The sequence below is a fragment of the Cynara cardunculus genome (genome assembly GCF_001531365.2).
Source record: "Cynara cardunculus var. scolymus isolate 2C chromosome LG 3, CcrdV1, whole genome shotgun sequence".
Lineage (NCBI taxonomy): Eukaryota > Viridiplantae > Streptophyta > Magnoliopsida > Asterales > Asteraceae > Cynara > Cynara cardunculus.
The window spans coordinates 18673932-18692690 of NC_037530.1; the positions used below are offsets into that span (position 1 = coordinate 18673932).

General features: G+C 37.1%; 1 protein-coding gene across 1 annotated transcript; it reads left to right on the forward strand.

Annotated features, from left to right (window-relative positions):
- The first annotated feature begins 5223 nt into the window (after positions 1 to 5223).
- LOC112509757 lies at positions 5224 to 18610 on the forward strand. The gene is made up of 9 exons (XM_025114877.1): positions 5224 to 5374; positions 6402 to 6562; positions 6945 to 7045; positions 7133 to 7175; positions 7258 to 7314; positions 7388 to 7445; positions 17583 to 17638; positions 17805 to 17924; positions 18326 to 18610. Exons 2-9 carry the CDS (start codon positions 6416 to 6418, stop codon positions 18446 to 18448), a joined length of 705 nt encoding a protein of 234 aa, XP_024970645.1. The 5' UTR covers positions 5224 to 5374; positions 6402 to 6415; the 3' UTR covers positions 18449 to 18610.
- Positions 18611 to 18759: the final 149 nt, after the last annotated feature.

The following is an 18759-nucleotide window of genomic DNA, read 5'->3' on the forward strand; positions in this document are numbered from 1 at the left end:
AGTCGAAAAAATGTAGGGTCTGTTTCTTGTTATTTGGTTTAGCCACACTTGATTTCCGATTTTGAGAAGTTGAGTACTGATATCTATCCAAATTCTAATAACTTGACTTTGGCTAGCCTTTCGGTAGAGCCATATTTGATTTCAAGAATTAAAAAGGCCCAACAAAATGATGGTGTCATATGGTCTCTTGTATAGAAAATTGAAAATGATCTGAGTTTTGAATTTCGAGTTGATGACCAAGGAATAGTTTGGTTCCAGGATCGTTTGTGTGTACCTGATGATCCCGACCTAAAAGAAGCTGTATTGAATGAAGCGCGTAATTCTTTTTTTTCAATTCATCCAAGTTCTACCAAAATGTACCGTGATTTGAAACAATATTTCTGGTTGGACGTGATGAAGAGAAACATTGTTGATTATGTTGTAAAGTGTTTGACCTATCAGAAGGTCAAAAATGAGCATCAAAGAGTCAGCGGTCTTTTACAACCTTTAGAGATACCTATCTAGAAATGGGAGCACATCTCTATGGACTTTGTTACAGGTCTACCAAAGACTCAGAAACGTCATGATGCAATTTGGGTAATTGTGGACCGTTTGTCTAAGTCTGCACATTTCTTAGCTATTCGTGAAACTTTTCAAGTCAACCAGTTGTCTGAATTATTTCAGAAATAGATCATCAGACTTCATGGCACTCCTGTCTCAATTACATCTGTTAGAGATCCACGATTTACCTCACGGTTTTGAAAGGGTCTTCACCAAGCCTGGGGAACACGATTTAATATGAGTTTAGTTTTTCAACCTCAAACGGACAGACAAATTGAACGAACGATACAAACCCTCGAAGATATGCTTCGTGCTTGCGTTTTAGAATGGTCTGGAAGTTGGGATGAATATCTTTATCGGGTCGAATTTTCATACAATAACAGTTATCAATCCAATATTGGTATGACTCCATATGAAGCTCTCTATGGTCATAAATGTCGAACACCTACATGCTGGAATGAAGTAGACGAACGGGCAATTGAAGGACCTGAATTAGTTCAAATCACAACTGAAAAAGTTGAGGTCGCCCGTAAGAAAATGAAAGAGGCTCAATCACGCCAAAAGAGTTATGCAGACCGACATCGTATAGCATTGGAATTTCATCCAAGTGATTATGTTTTCCTTAAAGTTTCTCCATTACGGGGTACACGTCATTTTGGAGTTAAAGGAAAGCTCAGTCCACGTTATATTGGACCCTTTGAAGTTCTAGAGCGAGTGGTGAAGGAGCATATCGTCTCGCGTTACCTCCCCAGTTGACTCATATTCATAATGTTTTTCATGTGTCGACAATCCGCTGTTACCGATATCATCCATTGCATGTCATTGATTATCCGCTTGACAAGATTGAACCAGATTTTATCTTATGTTGAGGAACCCAAAGCTATTATCGGACGTGAAGAAAGAAAACTGCATCATCGATCAATTCCATTCGTTAAAGTCTTATGGAAAAATCATTCTGAAAGTGAAGCGACATGGGAGACAGAGGAATCAATGAAAAAGCAGTTCCCACAACTTTTTGAAGGTATATAAATTCATAACTCTAACTCGATTTCAGGGACGAAATCTTTTTAAGGGAGGAAGAATAATAATACCTGTATTTAGAAAATCTAATCTTATAGCCGAAAGCCCAATTATGTTTAATTTTTGAAATGGTGCTTTGTTGACTTGTATCTTAGTATTCAAGAGTTGTTCATTAAGGCAAGTTCATTTTATAATTTTTAAAGTTCCATTGTTGGTTGAAACAATCTTGGTTAGGACCAAATTGTAAAGGAATTGCTAAAGTAGGGTTAATTTGAGAATAAGTTTAAGATCAAGGGTTAGATGGTAAATATTGTAAATATAAATATGAAATTATTTTTTTTTAAACCCAAAATCAAATTTTCTCTTAAAATTCATATGGTTTTCTCCTCCTTCTTTCTAGAAACCCTAAAGTTCATCTATAAACCATAAATCTTTTGTGGAATTCCAAGATCTTTGAAGACTGTAGATTATATTTGGAATTAGGACTCAAAATAAGGTATGTTTATGGTTTGATTTTTTTTGTGATTTATTCTTCTTTGGAGAAAATAGGTTGAACCCTAAATGTATTCATGAATATAGGTGAAAGATTGATGATTTGAGGTGGAATTTCTTCAAGATTGGTGCTATTGAAAGTGACAGATTTAATTCAATAAGTTTCAAAATTCGTATAAAATCAATCATTTGGCCAAATGAGATATTATTTATATAAACAGAAAGATATATGAATGTACTACAACTTTATAGTTTACACCAAAATCTAGTTTTGAATTTAAAGCAACTCGAAAACATTGGTTTTCCCAGCCCTGTTCTACAGCTTCAAAATTTCACTCTGTTAGTGTAAATTCTGTAATAATTATACCATAGCTCCAAGTTATGTGAATCTAGTTTCTTTGAAATCCTAAGAGCTATATCTACAACTTTCATTTTTACATGATAGTTTGGTTTATCTTCTAAGTATGAGAAAAAGGCTTAAACTTTAGGTGTTAAGAATCTGTTAGCTACTGTTTTGATATGTAGAGATTGGATTTTTACAAATTTTGTTTAGGGTTCTATTAATTGTATTGAGTGTTTATTAAGTGTCATAAGGGTATTTTTAGCATATTTGAAGGTCCGTAGGATCTTTTTAACTATAAGGGCTTGTAGGAACTTGAAATTGATAAGAATTGTTACCGAAAGTCGTTTAAAGATATTTTTTTTTCTAATAATAGGTAACCCGGAATGAGAGAACCGTTCATAAGCCTCAAGTCTCTTGTGACAATTTCTAACACGTCCAATGTACGAATATCTACATTCTTTCAATACGTGGGTAATCAAATGTAGTGATTATCCATTCCACGGAATCTTGATCATGGTATTCATCCACAAAAGTGCAGGTTATCAAGATGTTATCCGGAATCTTTTGTGTTTATGGGATGTCTTGTTTTAAAGACTTTGTATGCTTGAGACTTCGATCCATTAACTGTGTATTCTATGATTCTTGTCGATAAATTAATTTGAAAGCTTCATGGTTTTATTATTCTAGTTATCCCATGTTAAATTATTGATACGATTAAGGAGTTTGAGTTTAAGGTTATTGAATTATTATTGACTTGGCTCAGTATTCGGGGCACAAGTATTGAGACGCCTCCATGATGGCTAAAATAGTCATGACATTCTTATAAGGGTTATGGCCAAGCCAAACAGAGAATGTTGGATGCATCCTTGAATCGAATACCATGTATCATGGTTACCGGATAGAGCCGAATACCAATTACATTGGTTACCAGATAGAACCGCATACCATATATCTTTGGCTACCGGGGAATGAGATGGTGTGGTGCCCAACACTTCCATTCCATTACGACGTTTGATTGGACTGATCATCGACCGGGAACAACGTATCCTAATGATACGGATGACCTTCTTACCTTGATTTTTTTTATATAAGCTTCAATTTTAGATATTTACACTTAAATTCATTTCAACTTTTATCGTAACGTCTTCTTGCATTTACTAATTTATCTTGTATTTATAATGTTATATTCGTTCACTGGGCAAATTTTGCTCAACCGAGGTTTGTTTTGTTTTACCTCGGCATGTTCAAGATCTAACCCGGGGGCAGTATGAACGGTCGAGATGGCTTAAGATGCAAAATGAAATAGTATTAGATCAGTACTTTTGCTATGTAAATATGTTAAACATATGAATGTTATTTGGTTGTAATGTAATCTTTTGGGAGTTATTTAAAGCTCTATACTTTGATCTATTTGTTTTTGGTTGTGTCAAGTCTCATCTTAGGTCTAGTAGGATGAGGGTGTTACAATAATCTATAATTATTTTTTATAATTAACCACAAGGATGAGACCTGATTGGTTTGAGTTTGGCTCCAAAGTTTAAAAGTTCCTGGAGGTCCCATGTTCAAATTTAAGAAAGAACAAAAATCCTCTTATGACCACGGAGGTTCAGATGCTGTAACTCCGGGCTGTTACTGGACTACCTACAAAGCAGGTGGTCACCTTGGAATTAGTCGGCTCGCATAGCGGGTTAGATATCTGGGTTAATAAAAAATATTATTTTCTATAATTAATAAATATTATTACATGATTTTTCATATAATTTAATTAAAAAAGTATTTTTTTTAATTAGAAGTATTACATTAAAAAGCTAATAATGTGTATTTTTTATTACAAAATTATAGCTTGTTAAATATTTCATTATTATACAAATGTTTTATATAAGTATATTTAAATTTCGTTAATCAACATTATAAGAAAAAAACAAAACCACAAGGATGGTGACTGATTGATTTGAGCTTGGCTCCAAAGGTCAAAAGTATAAGGAGTTCCCAGATTCAAATCCAAAAAGGAATAAAAATTCTCTTTTGGACACGGAGGTTCAAATACGATAACTCCGGGCTATCTGCATAGCAGGTGGTCGTTCTGAGATTAATCGGCTCGCATAACGGGTTGTATATTCAAGTTAATTAAAAAAAAACCCACGTTTTTGTTTATGTTATTTTTTAATTTTTATAATAAAAATTTAAAGTATTACAATGTATATAATTTACAAACAAAAAAAATAAGTAAACTACTAAACTTAATACAAAATATTAAACAATATCTATAATAATTATACAAAATTAATGTAATATTTATAATTAAATTAGTCACTCTAATTTAAAAATACCTTTTTAAATAAATTATGCGAAAGATCATATAATAACATTTATTAATTATAGAAAATAATTATGTATTACAATCATTAAGTTTTAATAAAATATAATAATAATAATAAATAAATATGATTATTTATATTAAAATATTTACTTACTAAGTATCAACCAATGTTAAACCATCAATCATCGTCACATTAAAGAGGTTACGTCATCACATTTGAAAATAATTTTTTTACAAAAAAATCCTCGAATGCATCAAGTAGCGTCTAGTGTTAAATTAAAGGCCATTTTTTAAAGGGGAGTGCTAATGGCACCCTTTTTCATGTTAGAATCGGGTCATTCAAGCATTAAGAATATAAAAAGCATGTATTGATGTTGATGTATGTAAGAGAGAAATTCATGGATAGGGATGCATTTAACCCACCTCTTTTTAAAATATAAATTTTATGAGATCTTTTTGGTAATTTAAATTTTTTGAATATTTAAGTGAAAAATAAGTGGTTGATTAAGGAGGCGTGACCGTGAGATCAGTGCTCAGTTGGGAGCTGTGAACAATAAAGAAATGCATCACTGACAAAAATGGACAACAGTAGCAGCGTCGCTAACGTTGCAGTTCAGTAGACTGTTGCTCTATCGCCTCTCCGTTTTTTCTCCTCGTTTGTAAGTAAATTCAAATCTTTTGCTTTCTTAAGCACATCCTTCTTCGATTATTTGTTATCTGTGCCACTGATTTTGCCCTAATTAGGGCACATTTTGTGTGTCTGAGGAATGTGTTTATGCAGAATTTCATTAATCTTTTTAGAACAATATGCGTGTGATTATTAAGCATTCTAGTGATTATATGAGAACATTTTATATGAGAGCATGGTCTTGTTTATCGAACCATTTGTTTTACCTTTCTGTTTTTGTGGCTGAAAGGAAATTTTAGATTAATATCCTCAGGATTCATCAAAAAATAACATAAACAAGTTAGAAATACAGGGTAAATTCTATAGAATGGTGTAATACAATTTGATTTTGCAATATGATGGTGATTCCGACAGGATTCTGACTCGCTGATGGCATTTGCATTTTTTGCTTTCTGAATGGAATCTTACAATCGAGATGCCTATCATTTTAGGTGTATATGTTTGCTTTTAGAATATATTTACCTGTAATCGACTAATTGTGTCGGGACAATGTGTACTCAAAAAGAAGAGAGGGAAAGTTATGTTTTTGTAGCTAAGGTGGAACCTTTATATGATAGTTGAGTCTGAAGTTGCTCCATACGCCGGCCATTCCTCAATCTGAATCCACTGTCAAATTCTTTCTACAGATAGAATCACTTCGGTGTAAATTGGCAAAAGGCATTCAAGTTCTAGACTTGAATCATATATATGTCTGATCCTGACATGAAGGGTCATGGGCTTGTTAGAAAAGAGGATGGAGAATTATACAAATAATATGCAAAATATAGGCAGTAACATCCACAAACTTTTCTTTTCTTTCTTTTTTTGCAAAGCAAATGTACTCCTGTATTTTTTATTTATATCTTAGTGGAACATTTTATTCAGTTCATTCATTATGTGTTAATTATGACGTTATCTAAATGTGAAAATATTGTTAATGAGTTTATCCAAAGTCAACCTACTTGGAATTTTGACTCATCTTCTGACATGCTTTATTGTCAAATTGAAATCATTCAAAGTCGAGAGATAAGTTATGGAAGGTGTAACAGGCGAAACCAATGGAAGTCTGGTTCCGAGCAAAGCTGGGAAGGAAACTGTGAATGGTCAACCAACCAAGGAGGTTATCTTTGCGGACCTAATATGGGTTAAGCTCCATGAAGCTTCATGGTGGCCTGCACAGGTTTGTGACAAGCTGCAGACAGGGGCTTCATTGTTAGGCAATTTATAGCACTTCCTCTGTTCCAGGAAAAGAGGCAGACTTTGATTTTTTTGGTCAAACTTGTCACTTTCTAAAGAGTAATTGAAATAGGATTTGTTGCAAATTAGCATCAATGCTTTGTTCCATGGACTATGTTATAAGTGTATCTACTTATCAAAAAATTACCCTCTAAAACTCAAAGAAGAAGCTTGAAGTTGAACATAGTCCGTTTGACTTTAAAGTCAAAATATACTTGTTTCCTTGGTATGGTGGGAGTATTGTAGTACACAGTTTCGAACTTTTGATGGTGTAAATATATGTGTATGATAAGCTTGCTAGTTTCATTTACTAATTTTTGTTGCAGGTTGTTGATGAGAATTCTGTAAGTTCAGCCAATAAACCCAGCACTAGCAGTAAAGGATCAAGCAGTGATGTTCTTGTTCGGTTGTATGGAAGTTATGTATAGTGAGTATATCTGACTTATTTCTTTTCCTCCTTTTTCACTTATTTTTGCAATTTGGCTTGGTGTGACTCGTCCTTTTGTATCTGCAGCAAATATGTAGACATTAATAGATCTCGTGCTGAGTTTAAGAATGTAAGTCAACATCTGGTGGACTTTTGACTTCTAGTTCAAGCGTTGTTTGTGGTATACTAATTGAATTTTGTTCAACTGACAGATCCTAGTAGAAAACAATTTCAATCATGATGATATTTTGAAGAAATCTCTGGAGCAGGTATTAGTTTACACTAGTAATTTGAAGACATTGGGTTACTTGGGTTTCTCACTCATAATTGGATGTGCTATAGGATCTTGCTAGCTTAAATTCCAGCAGATCAAGGAGGCGTCAACAGTCAAAATCCAAGGGTTAGATTGTGCCTTCCACTTCATATACTTGAATATACTTATAACATGGAATTATAGCCGCTAATTACGTGACATCTGCATGATTGATCATGAGTCAAAGAAACTTCACATCTGGATATGACGAAGAGGTGATATAAAATACTTGCATCTAATCAAAAAAATGTGTAATTTCCACTTGGTCCAACCAATTATAAACCTTAATATATGTACAAATATAAAAGACAAAGTAGTCATTGCTGTGATATAAACCAAACTATACCTGTATCAGTCATGCGAACTTTAGCTTGTCCCATAATTTGCTCTCTTCCACTTTGCAAAATACCAACAAAAGGATTTTTATTCATCACTACTAGTATGTTTAGATCAGTAAAATCTACACAGAAAATTTATAATAATAATAATATGTTTTAAAATGATTTGGTGAAAGTTGAAACATGTGTATAATATTGTATGCCAACATTACGGAGATTCACTAATATGATGGCAATTATTCGGACGAGATTCCAATTTGTTTATTGGATTCATTCCCTTTGCTGCATGAATTGGTTTGAACCACAAAACTTACGATTTTGGCAAGTACACCATTGGAAATAAACATCAATTATGAATTTTAAATGCTTACATGTTATTATAGTTGATGATTTGATAGCTAAAATGTTAATCCCCCTACTTACTACAACCGCCATCAACACTACTCTCAGTCGGGTACAAAGTGTTTTAGATAATCCCTTCATTTTATCTTGTGTTATTGGCCATGCAGTTAATTGCATGCTATAACGGTGCTATAGCGGTTAGCGGTGGTACATAAAATAGCGGTGCATTATATCGGTACCACAAATAGCGGCCGCAATTACTGCTAATCACAGCAATTTTGAACCCCAAATAGGGGCCGCAATTACTATATTTTCTTTTGGGGTTATTTTGGACTTCTTTCATAAAATTTAACGTGGTTCTATTTTGGGTGGCTTCTGTTTTGTGTGGGGTACTTAGACTCTTAGTTGGCCTATCAACAAAAGCAACGATTATCGATCCCACAGTCCGAAACTGTGGTCATCGGTTCCAAAGTCCAAAACGATTCCATATCTTGTTTGATTCCTGCTCGATTCCACAGTCCTGTTCGATTGTGATTTTATCGGTTCCTTCTACTATTCCTTCCACTGTTCCTTCTACTTTTGAACACTAACACTTACTATCAGGTAACGGTTTCTGACTTTCTGTTTCAGTCCCTAATTGGTGGAATTTTGGACTTTGGAATTGGACGCCTTTTCTGGATGGTTTCTGTTTCAGTACCTAATGGTTTCTGACTTTGTTGTTTAACCATTTAAGTTGAGCTTGGTTATCATTTTTGCGTGGGTATTTATTTTTATAGGGATACAATATATTAAGTTAAACACACACACACACACACATATATATATATATATATATTCATATTTATTTTATGAACCTAATCTTTTACCACTATACCACTGCTTTACCACCGCGACAACCATAATTGCATATCCCGGTCCCGACTGCGATTTCCGCAATCGACTGCGTTAACTGCTTAGGTCATTGATCATGAGTCAGGAGTTCTTTGAAACAAGTTAATGTGACTATACTTTGATAATCAATCCACCATTCATATAGTATTAATTCTGGATTTCCAGGAGCATAATAAACGCATAAATTACCATTTTGTGTATGTTGTAGGAGCTACTTTGTTACAAAGTTCATTGTTTATCCAAAACTTTTATCAATTTTGAATTTAATTCTTAACCCACGCAAATCTCATGTTTGGGAAATAAAACTTATGATTCATAGTCGATTGATCTTCAGTTGGAATGCAAACATTTGCTATGGGACTAGACCAATACTCTCACATGCATATTTATATGCCCTTACACTGTCAGCTACCAAATGTCTTTTAATGTGTTAGCCTTGCTGAGTGTAACGTCTCATAGTCCAAAGCAACAAACTGACCCAATAACCTTCGAATCAACTTAAAAACATGGTGGAAGTTGTTAATCTACACATTTTAACTTATAAGGAACTCACAAATCTACTTCCTATTGTTGTCCATCGACTACGCCTTTCGACCTGATCTTAGGCCCCGAGTCACCCTCTGTGGATGAACCTTGCGGAAGAACTCTTAGGCTTTCAGGGCATTGGATTCTCACCAATGTTTGCGTTACTCAAGCTTGCGACGGGTTGTTACATACTCCCTTACTTAAATTTCTTGACGTCCTTGTTAGGCCTTCTTAGAATCCTCCTTGTAGTCGGTGATGTGAAATTTGCCTAAGATGTTACAAACACCCCCCTCGAGGACTCATCATGCTTGAGGTTTGCCTCAACATCCCAAAGCAGCAAGCTGACCCAATAACCTCTAAATTAACATACAACCATGATAGAAGTTATTGGTAGCCTACAACTTTGAACTTGTAAGGAGCTCACAAATATGCTTTTCTATCAATGTGGCAGGAGTTCTTACAAGGAGCTACACGTGGAAGGGGAGGGGTGTTAAAAACTAGTAATTTGACATCATAGAAATACAACTCATACGTTGAGTGTATGAACCAACACATATCAACGCTTTTGAGTTGGACATATATTTTTAGCCTTAAGTTTTAATAGGCAAGATATGCGTCTTATTTCTGGAATGGATGGACTACTCCTAAAGTAATATAGTTTATATTCCATGTAGTAATTGATGCAAAAGTTGAAAACAAATATATTGATATCAACAAGAGATTGTACACTTCAGGTATAGGACATTCTGAATACCCAAATAATGCAAACATGCCCACGAGTAGGTCCATTGTTTTTTGGCCATTGATGCGAGGATAATGAAAATATGATCAGAAAGTGTAGAACATAATAAATAACGTCCAGGGTGTAGAAATTAAATGCAAATTCTTTTTGTTACCAAAATCAACACCTTCGACCTCTATTTATATTACCCAAAAAATAAGGAGCAGGTACCATGATCATTCATCAGTTGTAGGTCATGCGGTTGACAACCTCTAGGTCAAAAGCATGGCTTCTTTTTATAAGGGAAAGTCTCCTTTCTCTGATTTTCACAGGGTTGACTTTCAAAAAGCACAACCTACTATCTGATTTGTACACAAGTTGGTTCTCTTTACTTCAATCATCGTTTTTATCATTGGGTTAGGAGTTAGGACTAAACACTTCAACTTTGCTTGAGGTTTTTGTTCTCCAACTCACATTATCAGTAGACAGATAAGTTGGAGGCCACAATTTTGTGATTGTGGTTACCTTCTTGCTCCATAGACTTTACCCAGAATACTACTCATTTCCAGAGAAATAAAGAATAAAAGAAAGATAAACCACAGTAAAGTAGGCACAACATGATAAATCTATTTCTGAGAGTTATCAATACCATTATGCTCTTAATTGATGCCGGATATTATCAACTCATTGCTAGACTATGGTAGTACATCATTATTTTTTTTTTGTTTAAGAAATGGGGTCTCCCATCAAGACTCTAATTCCTACCAAGGGTCTGTCAGTTAACTAAGGGAAAACTATAATATTGGTATACGACTATATGCTTCATTGAATAGACAAATGTAGAAATTATGAATGCACTTAATAGGAAAATCCATTGGTTTCAATGTTAGGGGGTGTTTGATTTTGGCTTAATTAGCTTAGAACTTAATTCATTACAGAGTTGTTTGATTACAAATTAATGGTAAGCTCAGGGCTGGGCTTAATTCAATCAGTCAACTCATGGTGCCTTTGCCTATTTAGCTAATTTTCCCCCAAAATACTCTCTCCTTTTCCCCCTTTCTTGGTCCAACTATTTTTGCCCCTATTTCAAAAGGAAAGCAGAAACAAAAACACACTTACACACTCTCTCTCTCTCTCTCTGGGCCCTGAATATGCTCCATCTTTGCTCTGCCTTTTTTCTCCCTCCGCTGCTGCTGCTTTTCCCGTCAGGCGACAGACAAAGAAGTTCCCTTTTATTGTTAATTTTAATAGTTTATCCAGATTTATTAAATTTGATCAATGTTGTCAAGTTCATAAATTTTGTTTTACAAAAATAAAAATTGATAATATGTTGTTGCGGGTTAAAATCGTAATTTGTGTCATTCACACTGTATATTTAGGACAAACTCTATTTTATTAATGCAAACAACTTAATCATGAATGCCAACTTAATTCTGTACTGGGATTCATGGAAAAAGAATCTGATAGAGAACGGAATATGAAGAAGAAGATAGAGAAGGTTTAAGGGAAAGGAAGCTGATGGAATTATGATCAAACAGAAAATACAGAACGATTTCCAGGGAGAATCCCTCTCTCAATGCAACATGCAAAGAGCCAATATAACAAAAAGCAGAAAATGACATGCATAGAAACGTATCCCCCCTTCCCTTTAAAAAGAGACAAATAACAACTTTCTAGCCACTTTCCAAAGTTACCCCTTTAGCCCTTCTAGAATAGACTTTCCACTCTACTGGCTTATTCACAATAGACTGCACTGCATAACTTCTGATTTCGTAACACTACTCCCGCCATCGAATAAAGTCTTGTCCTCAAGACTTGTATCAGGAAATTGACTCTGAATCGATGTGACATCCTCCCATGTAGCCTCTTCTATTGGCAAACCCTTCCACTGAATGAGCCATTGGTCAACAGAGTCATGGAAAACCTTTACTGTACGAGAAAGCCAAAATTGCCACTGGAATAAGTTGATCATCACTGCCGATTTCCAATTCTTGGGGTAACACTTGCTCGCTTTCCGCCCGGACAGCTTTCTTAAGTAGCGAGACATGGAAGACGGAATGGACCTTCGAAGTGGGGGGCAAATCCAAACGATATGCCACCGGTCCCATTCCTTCCAAAACTTTAAAAGGCCCAAAAAAACGAGCAGCAAGTTTTTGGTGAATACGCGATGTGATCGACATTTGGCGATATGGCTTTAGCTTAACATATACCCATTCTCCTTCCATAAAAGTCACCTCCCTGCGTTTGTTGTCTGCCTGTGCTTTCGTTGCTGCTTGGGCCAGGGCTAGGTGGAGTTTAAGTTGTTTCAAAGCCTTATCACGATCATGAAGTTCTTGACTGACGGCTTGCACACGTATCTCTCCGGGAATAAATTGAATGACAGAAGGTGGTTTGCGACCGTAGACCACTTCAAAGGGGGATTTACCCGTTGAACTATGAAAGGTTGAATTATACCAAAACTCCGCCCAAGGGAGCCACATGGACCAATTACGGGGATGATCAGTAGCAAAGCAACGTAAATAAGCCTCAAGACATCGATTAATTACTTCCGTTTGACCGTCCGTCTCGGGATGATACGCGGAACTCATGAGCAACTTCGTACCTTGGGAACGAAAGATTTCTTGCCAAAAACGGCTAAGAAATAGTGGATCTCGATCACTGATGATAGATTTGGGAATGCCGTGGTGTCTCACAACTTCACGCACAAAGATTTCCGCAACACTCTTGGCCGTATACGGATGTTTAAGAAGAATGAAATGGCTGTACTTTGACAGCCGATCAACCACTACTAAGACAGCATCGAACCCTTTTGATTTGGGCAGCCCCACGATAAAATCCATCGAAAGATGTTCCCAAATAGCTTCTGGAATGTCTAACGGCTGTAATAAACCCCCAGGTAAAGTAGCACTAGCCTTGCAACGTTGGCAAATATCACATTCACGAATAAACCGTTTAACGCTCTCCACCATGCCCGGCCAATAAAGATTAGCCGCCAACCTCCGGTAAGTACGATAATAACCGGAATGCCCACCAGACGTAGATTGGTGGAACTCCTGTAATAAGGATGGAATCATCGTGGAAGTACGAGGGATAACCAAACGATTCTTATAAAACAGAACCCCTTGTCGAACAGCATACCCCGAATGTGACTGTGGATTGACCAACCATCTTGACATAATCCGCTGTATTTATGGGTCATTGGATGCTTCCTTCAGTAAATCAGCCCCTTGAAGCCATAGCGGAGAAGAGGCTAAATGGAGAAAGTAACCAGAATCAACACGTCGAGAAAGCGCATCAGCAGCTCGGTTTTCTCGACCCGGTTTGTAATGAATATCAAAATTATAGCCAAGGAGTTTAGCCACCCAATTCTGTTGGTCAGGAGTAGTAATGCGCTGCTGTAACAAAAACTTGAGGCTCTTTTGGTCAGTGTTGACGATGAATGTAGTACCCAACAAATAAGAACGCCAATGTTGAATGGATAAGACTAAGGCCATGATTTCCCTTTCATACGCCGATTTTTGCCAGATTACGATCACTCAGAGCTTTGCTGAAGTAAGCGATGGGCTGTCCTTGTTGCATGAGAATAGCCCCGATGCCCCGCCCCGACGCATCACATTCAACAACGAGGGGTAGGCTGAAATTAGGAAGGGCCAAAACAAGAGCGTGTACCAAAGCATATTTCAAAGCCTCAAAAGCTTTTTGAGCAACAGAAGACCAGAGGAAAGCGTCTTTCTTAGTGAGATCGGTTAGAGGTCTAGCGATGCTGCCATAATGTTTAACGAATTTCCGATAATAGCCGGTATGCCCCGAAAATCCCCGTAAGCCTTTAATACTTTTGGGAACTGGCCAATCGACGACCGCTTCCACCTTTTTAGGGTCCATGGCTACACCGGTGCGAGAAATGATGTGTCCCAAGTACTCCATCGAGGATTGTCCAAAGGAACACTTATTCCGATTTACTACAAAATGGTTATGTAGTAACAGAGCCAAGACAACCTTCAAATCACTTAAATGGGCTTCCCAACTTGGACTATAGATTAATATATCATCAAAAAATACGACGACCGATTTACGCAGTAAGGATTGAAAAGCATCATTCATTACTGCCTGAAACGTCGAAGGGGCATTCATTAAGCCAAACGGCATGACTAAGTACTTGTAGTGGCCGTCATGAGTCCGAAACGCTGTTTTTTCAATACTATCAGGCCTCATACGAATCTGATTGTAGCCGGACTTTAAGTCCAACTTAGAAAAATAATGAGAACCGTATAACTCATCCATAAGTTTCTCGACCATGGGAATCGGAAACTTATCCGGAATGGTAGCCTTATTGAGAGCGCAATAATCCACACACATACGCCATGTATTATCCTTCTTACGAACTAGGATTACCGGTCTTGAAAAAGCGCTTTTGCATGGGCGGATCATTCCCAATGATAGCAACTCACGGACTTGACGTTCAATTTCGGCTTTCTGAATGTGGGGATAACGATAAGGACGTACACTAATGGGTTGTGGGGACAACAACACGATAGCATGATCATGATCTCGGGACGGAGGAAGACCTGTTGGGGCTTGAAAAACAGCCGAAAATGTGTCTAAAAGCTGCTGTAATTCAGTAGTTTGAACAGAAGACAAACCTGACGTGTCAGTCGAGATGGCGAACAAGGAAAACCCGAGAGGAGAATGTATTGCTGATGGAGCCGTTAAGCAAGTCTGAAGTGACTCCGCAGGTGAGAGATCCGAAGTTAGTCCCTGAAGTTGAACGGGACTGCCCTAATGCGTAAAACACATCCAAGCCTTGTCCCAATTATGGGTGACCTCTCCCAAGGACCGTAGCCACTCCATTCCCAATACCATATCCAAGTTTCCAGTATCGAAAACTAAAGCATCCACCAAGAAAGAACAAGTGCCCAACACAATTGACAGTTGACAACACCTTTGATTTATGAAGACTCTATGACCATCACCCAGCTGAATATTGAGACCATCAAACGGCTTTGAAGATAGACCCAGAGATGTTACCAACCGTTGAGAAATGAAATTATGCATTGCGCCACTGTCTACCAAAATAAGTAAAGGTATATCCGAAATAGTACCTTCTAATTTTAGCGTTTTACCTCCTGAATCCTGATAGTGCAGAACAGGCTCCAAATAGTTGCAAGGAAGCACATAAACCCTGTTCTGGTACGTCAATTGGAGAACAACGTGATGGCGGCTCTTCCTCATCGTTACATAATTCCCCTTCATTAACTTCGTATTCATCATCGCCTAACAACAGTACACGCAACTTCCCTTCTGGACATTTGTGTGCGGGGCCGAATTGAGGTCGATGGAGACGGACCCAACGTTTGACGTCCTCACGTAAGCCGGCGATAAAGTAGCCTAATGCTTGAGACTCGGGCAATTTTGGAACCAACGATAAAAGATATTCGAAATCATCAATGTAATCGTGAATTGAAGTGGTCTGTTTCATTGTAGCTAATTGCTCAAAAGGGTTTTGGATTTCAAGGCCGCTAAATCGCTGTAATAGTTCAATTTGTAATTGCTCCCAAGAGGATCATGAACCTGTGTAACTATGGTAAACCAATGTTGAGCTACTCCCACCATACTCAACTGAGCTAAACGAATTCAAAGAGGAGGTGCGATATTATTAATATCGAAATACAGCGACGCCTTCTGGATCCAACCTTGAGGGTCAAAGCCATAAAACTCCGGGAGTTTGATTTTCTTTACTGCCCATGGAAGGCCTCCCATAGGAGACAAAGAAGCCGGTCCTGAATTAGAAAACAACCCCGAAGATGTACCCCCTTTTGGTGACGGAGGAGAATCACCAGAAAACGTACATGGATCACCCTGCGGAACGTGGGTTTGCTGTTTCATCCAGCCCAACATCATTTGACGAAACTCACTGGCCTCAGCACGATCCAAATCTAACACCGAAATCGCTGATTTGATCTCCAGCAAATCAGTTGCAATCGCTGAATTTGCTCGTTCTGTTGTTCAAAATGGCTTTGAACAGAACGCGTCTCCATGAGTCCTGCAGGTCACAGGGCAGGTTGGACCAATGATAGAGAACGGAAAATGAAGAAGAAGATAGAGAAGGTTTAAGGGAAAGGAAGCTGATGGAATTATGATCAAACAGAAAATACAGAACGATTTCCAGGGAGAATCCCTCTCTCAATGCAACATGCAAAGAGCCAATATAACARAAAGCAGAAAATGACATGCATAGAAACGTATCCCCCCTTCCCCTTAAAAAGAGACAAATAACAACTTTCTAGCCACTTTTCAAAGTTACCCCTTTAGCCCTTCTAGAATAGACTTTCCACTCTACTGGCTTATTCACAATAGACTGCATAACTTCTGAATTCGTAACAGAATCACACCCTTAACAAGTACTTGTGTGCTGAAGTTAGAGATACATGTTGATTTATGTGGCCAGTTGGGTCTTGTTACATCTTTTTTAAACGTGATTTTATCTTTATGTCATTCACACTGTTTATTTAGAGGTTTACATGATTTTCATGGTATACTGTTTGCGTAACTTAACAATGATAGGCAAAAACAATTTTTTCCCATCAATTAATTATATAACAATTTTAGATTTTGGTTACTGGTTTGACTATAACAGTTATATACGTCTGTCCTGTTGGAAAAACAAGTGTATATAGTATACAAGTTTAGTGTATATAGCAAGCACTGTAATGGTCTATGTGAATGTGATCATATGGATACACCCATGGCATAACCATCTTTAAGATTTTCATCGAGGATTTTGTGTAGGAATTAATTTAGGTGTTTCGATCTTGCAATGCGACTCTCATTTGAATGTGGATCGTTGTAATGCAAATTAGGGGAGTCTCTTATTACTGCCAAAGATGGAAAACCTCTTTATGATCCAAATAAACTTGACAATTGTAATCCTCTTTGTATTGCATAGTCTGCAATTGTTGTCATTCATTTATGTTTGCTTCATATAGTTGCTACTGGTATGTTGTATGTATTATGTGGTATCTAAGGGGAGATGTATTCAACCACAAGGGTGGTGTCTGATTGGTTTGAGCTTGGCTCCAAAGGTCAAAAGTACCAGGAGGTCTCAGGTTCAAATCCAAAGAAGAATAAAAATCACCTTGTGGTCATGGAGGTTCAAATGCGGTGACTTCGGGCTATCTGCAAAGCAGGTGGTCGCCATGGGATTAGTTGGCTCGCATAGCGGGTTGGATATCCAGATTAATTAAAAAAAAAAGGGGGAGATGTATTCTATAAAGAAGTTTAAATCTTCTTTATGGTTGACGAAAACATTTTGTTCCATTCCATCAAGTGATATACACCAATTTTGTATTCAAAGAATGACTCACAAAAGTCATCATGTTTATAACATGTTTTGTTCATCTCAACCCGCAGGAACAGTTTTAACTGAGGCTTCACAAAACAGATCATCTGAAAAAGATAAATCCCAGGTAATAAATATGATCTGATCATGATGCTAAAATACAGATCCCTGACCATACTCAAATTATAGTCTATTTTGCTAGAGAATTTAAAGAATGTATGTGATCTCCATAATTCTTGCTTTATTTTCTTTACACTTTCTTACCCTTGTTCTCATCCTTACCATGTTTCCAGATAAAGGTTTCGAGCAAAAAGCGAAAGCAAGAAAAATCCAAAACTGCTGTCGAAACCAAAAACAAAATACCGAGTCCCGACAGGGTGCATAACATCTCTGAGCCATCTACTCCAAGCATTGTGAGTGACCTGACCTCTCTTGGGTATTCCAACACATTCTTCAAAGAGACTCTGAATTCAAAATGGTTCGCATGCATATAAACGTTTAGAAGCATACAGGGTTGGGTTCCAGTGAGGAGAGTTAAGATTAGAAGCGTAAGAAGGGGTCTCCACCCTTTGATACACATTAGGACCGAGATGTACCGGATCAATCCCTATATCAAGCGCAGTTCATGGGTGGGTTTGAGATTAAAGGTGATCAAGAGTCCATATCCCTTCTTACGCTTCTCACCTTAACTCTCCTTCTCAAACGATCATTCGCCAACCATTGCATATATGGACATCCTATGTTCGATCCTTTTTTGGCCAACTTTTCTATCTATCATTTTACATGTGAAAGGTGGTGGTGTGAATTTGTGCAGATAAGTTTGAAAGCGCAAGAAATGAGTGGGCGTCGAATGAAGGTGATGCAAAGTCTTGGTTTAGTTGCTCCTTCGGGGTCACCCTTCCCTCGGAACCGAGTCATTTCACCTAATCCAACTTAACAACCGATCTGTTTCATTGGGTTTAAACTTGTTTTGATAACCTCAACTCAATCAACATGATGATGAATGTCTTTTGGGCACACATTTTGTTGACTCAATTCGTGTTTGGAGTGCTGCATCCATGCATTTTACAACAAAACATACATATCATACGTTTAAGTATTTGTTTTAGTCAGCATATAGAATCAGAATCAGTATCGTTTAGGAATCACTTTGCTAAATCACACAAATTAACATTTTTACATGCCTTAACGTGGAAATGTTCATGTTAACATTTGGGATCATGTGAGACCAGCCTGTTTTCGTGAGAC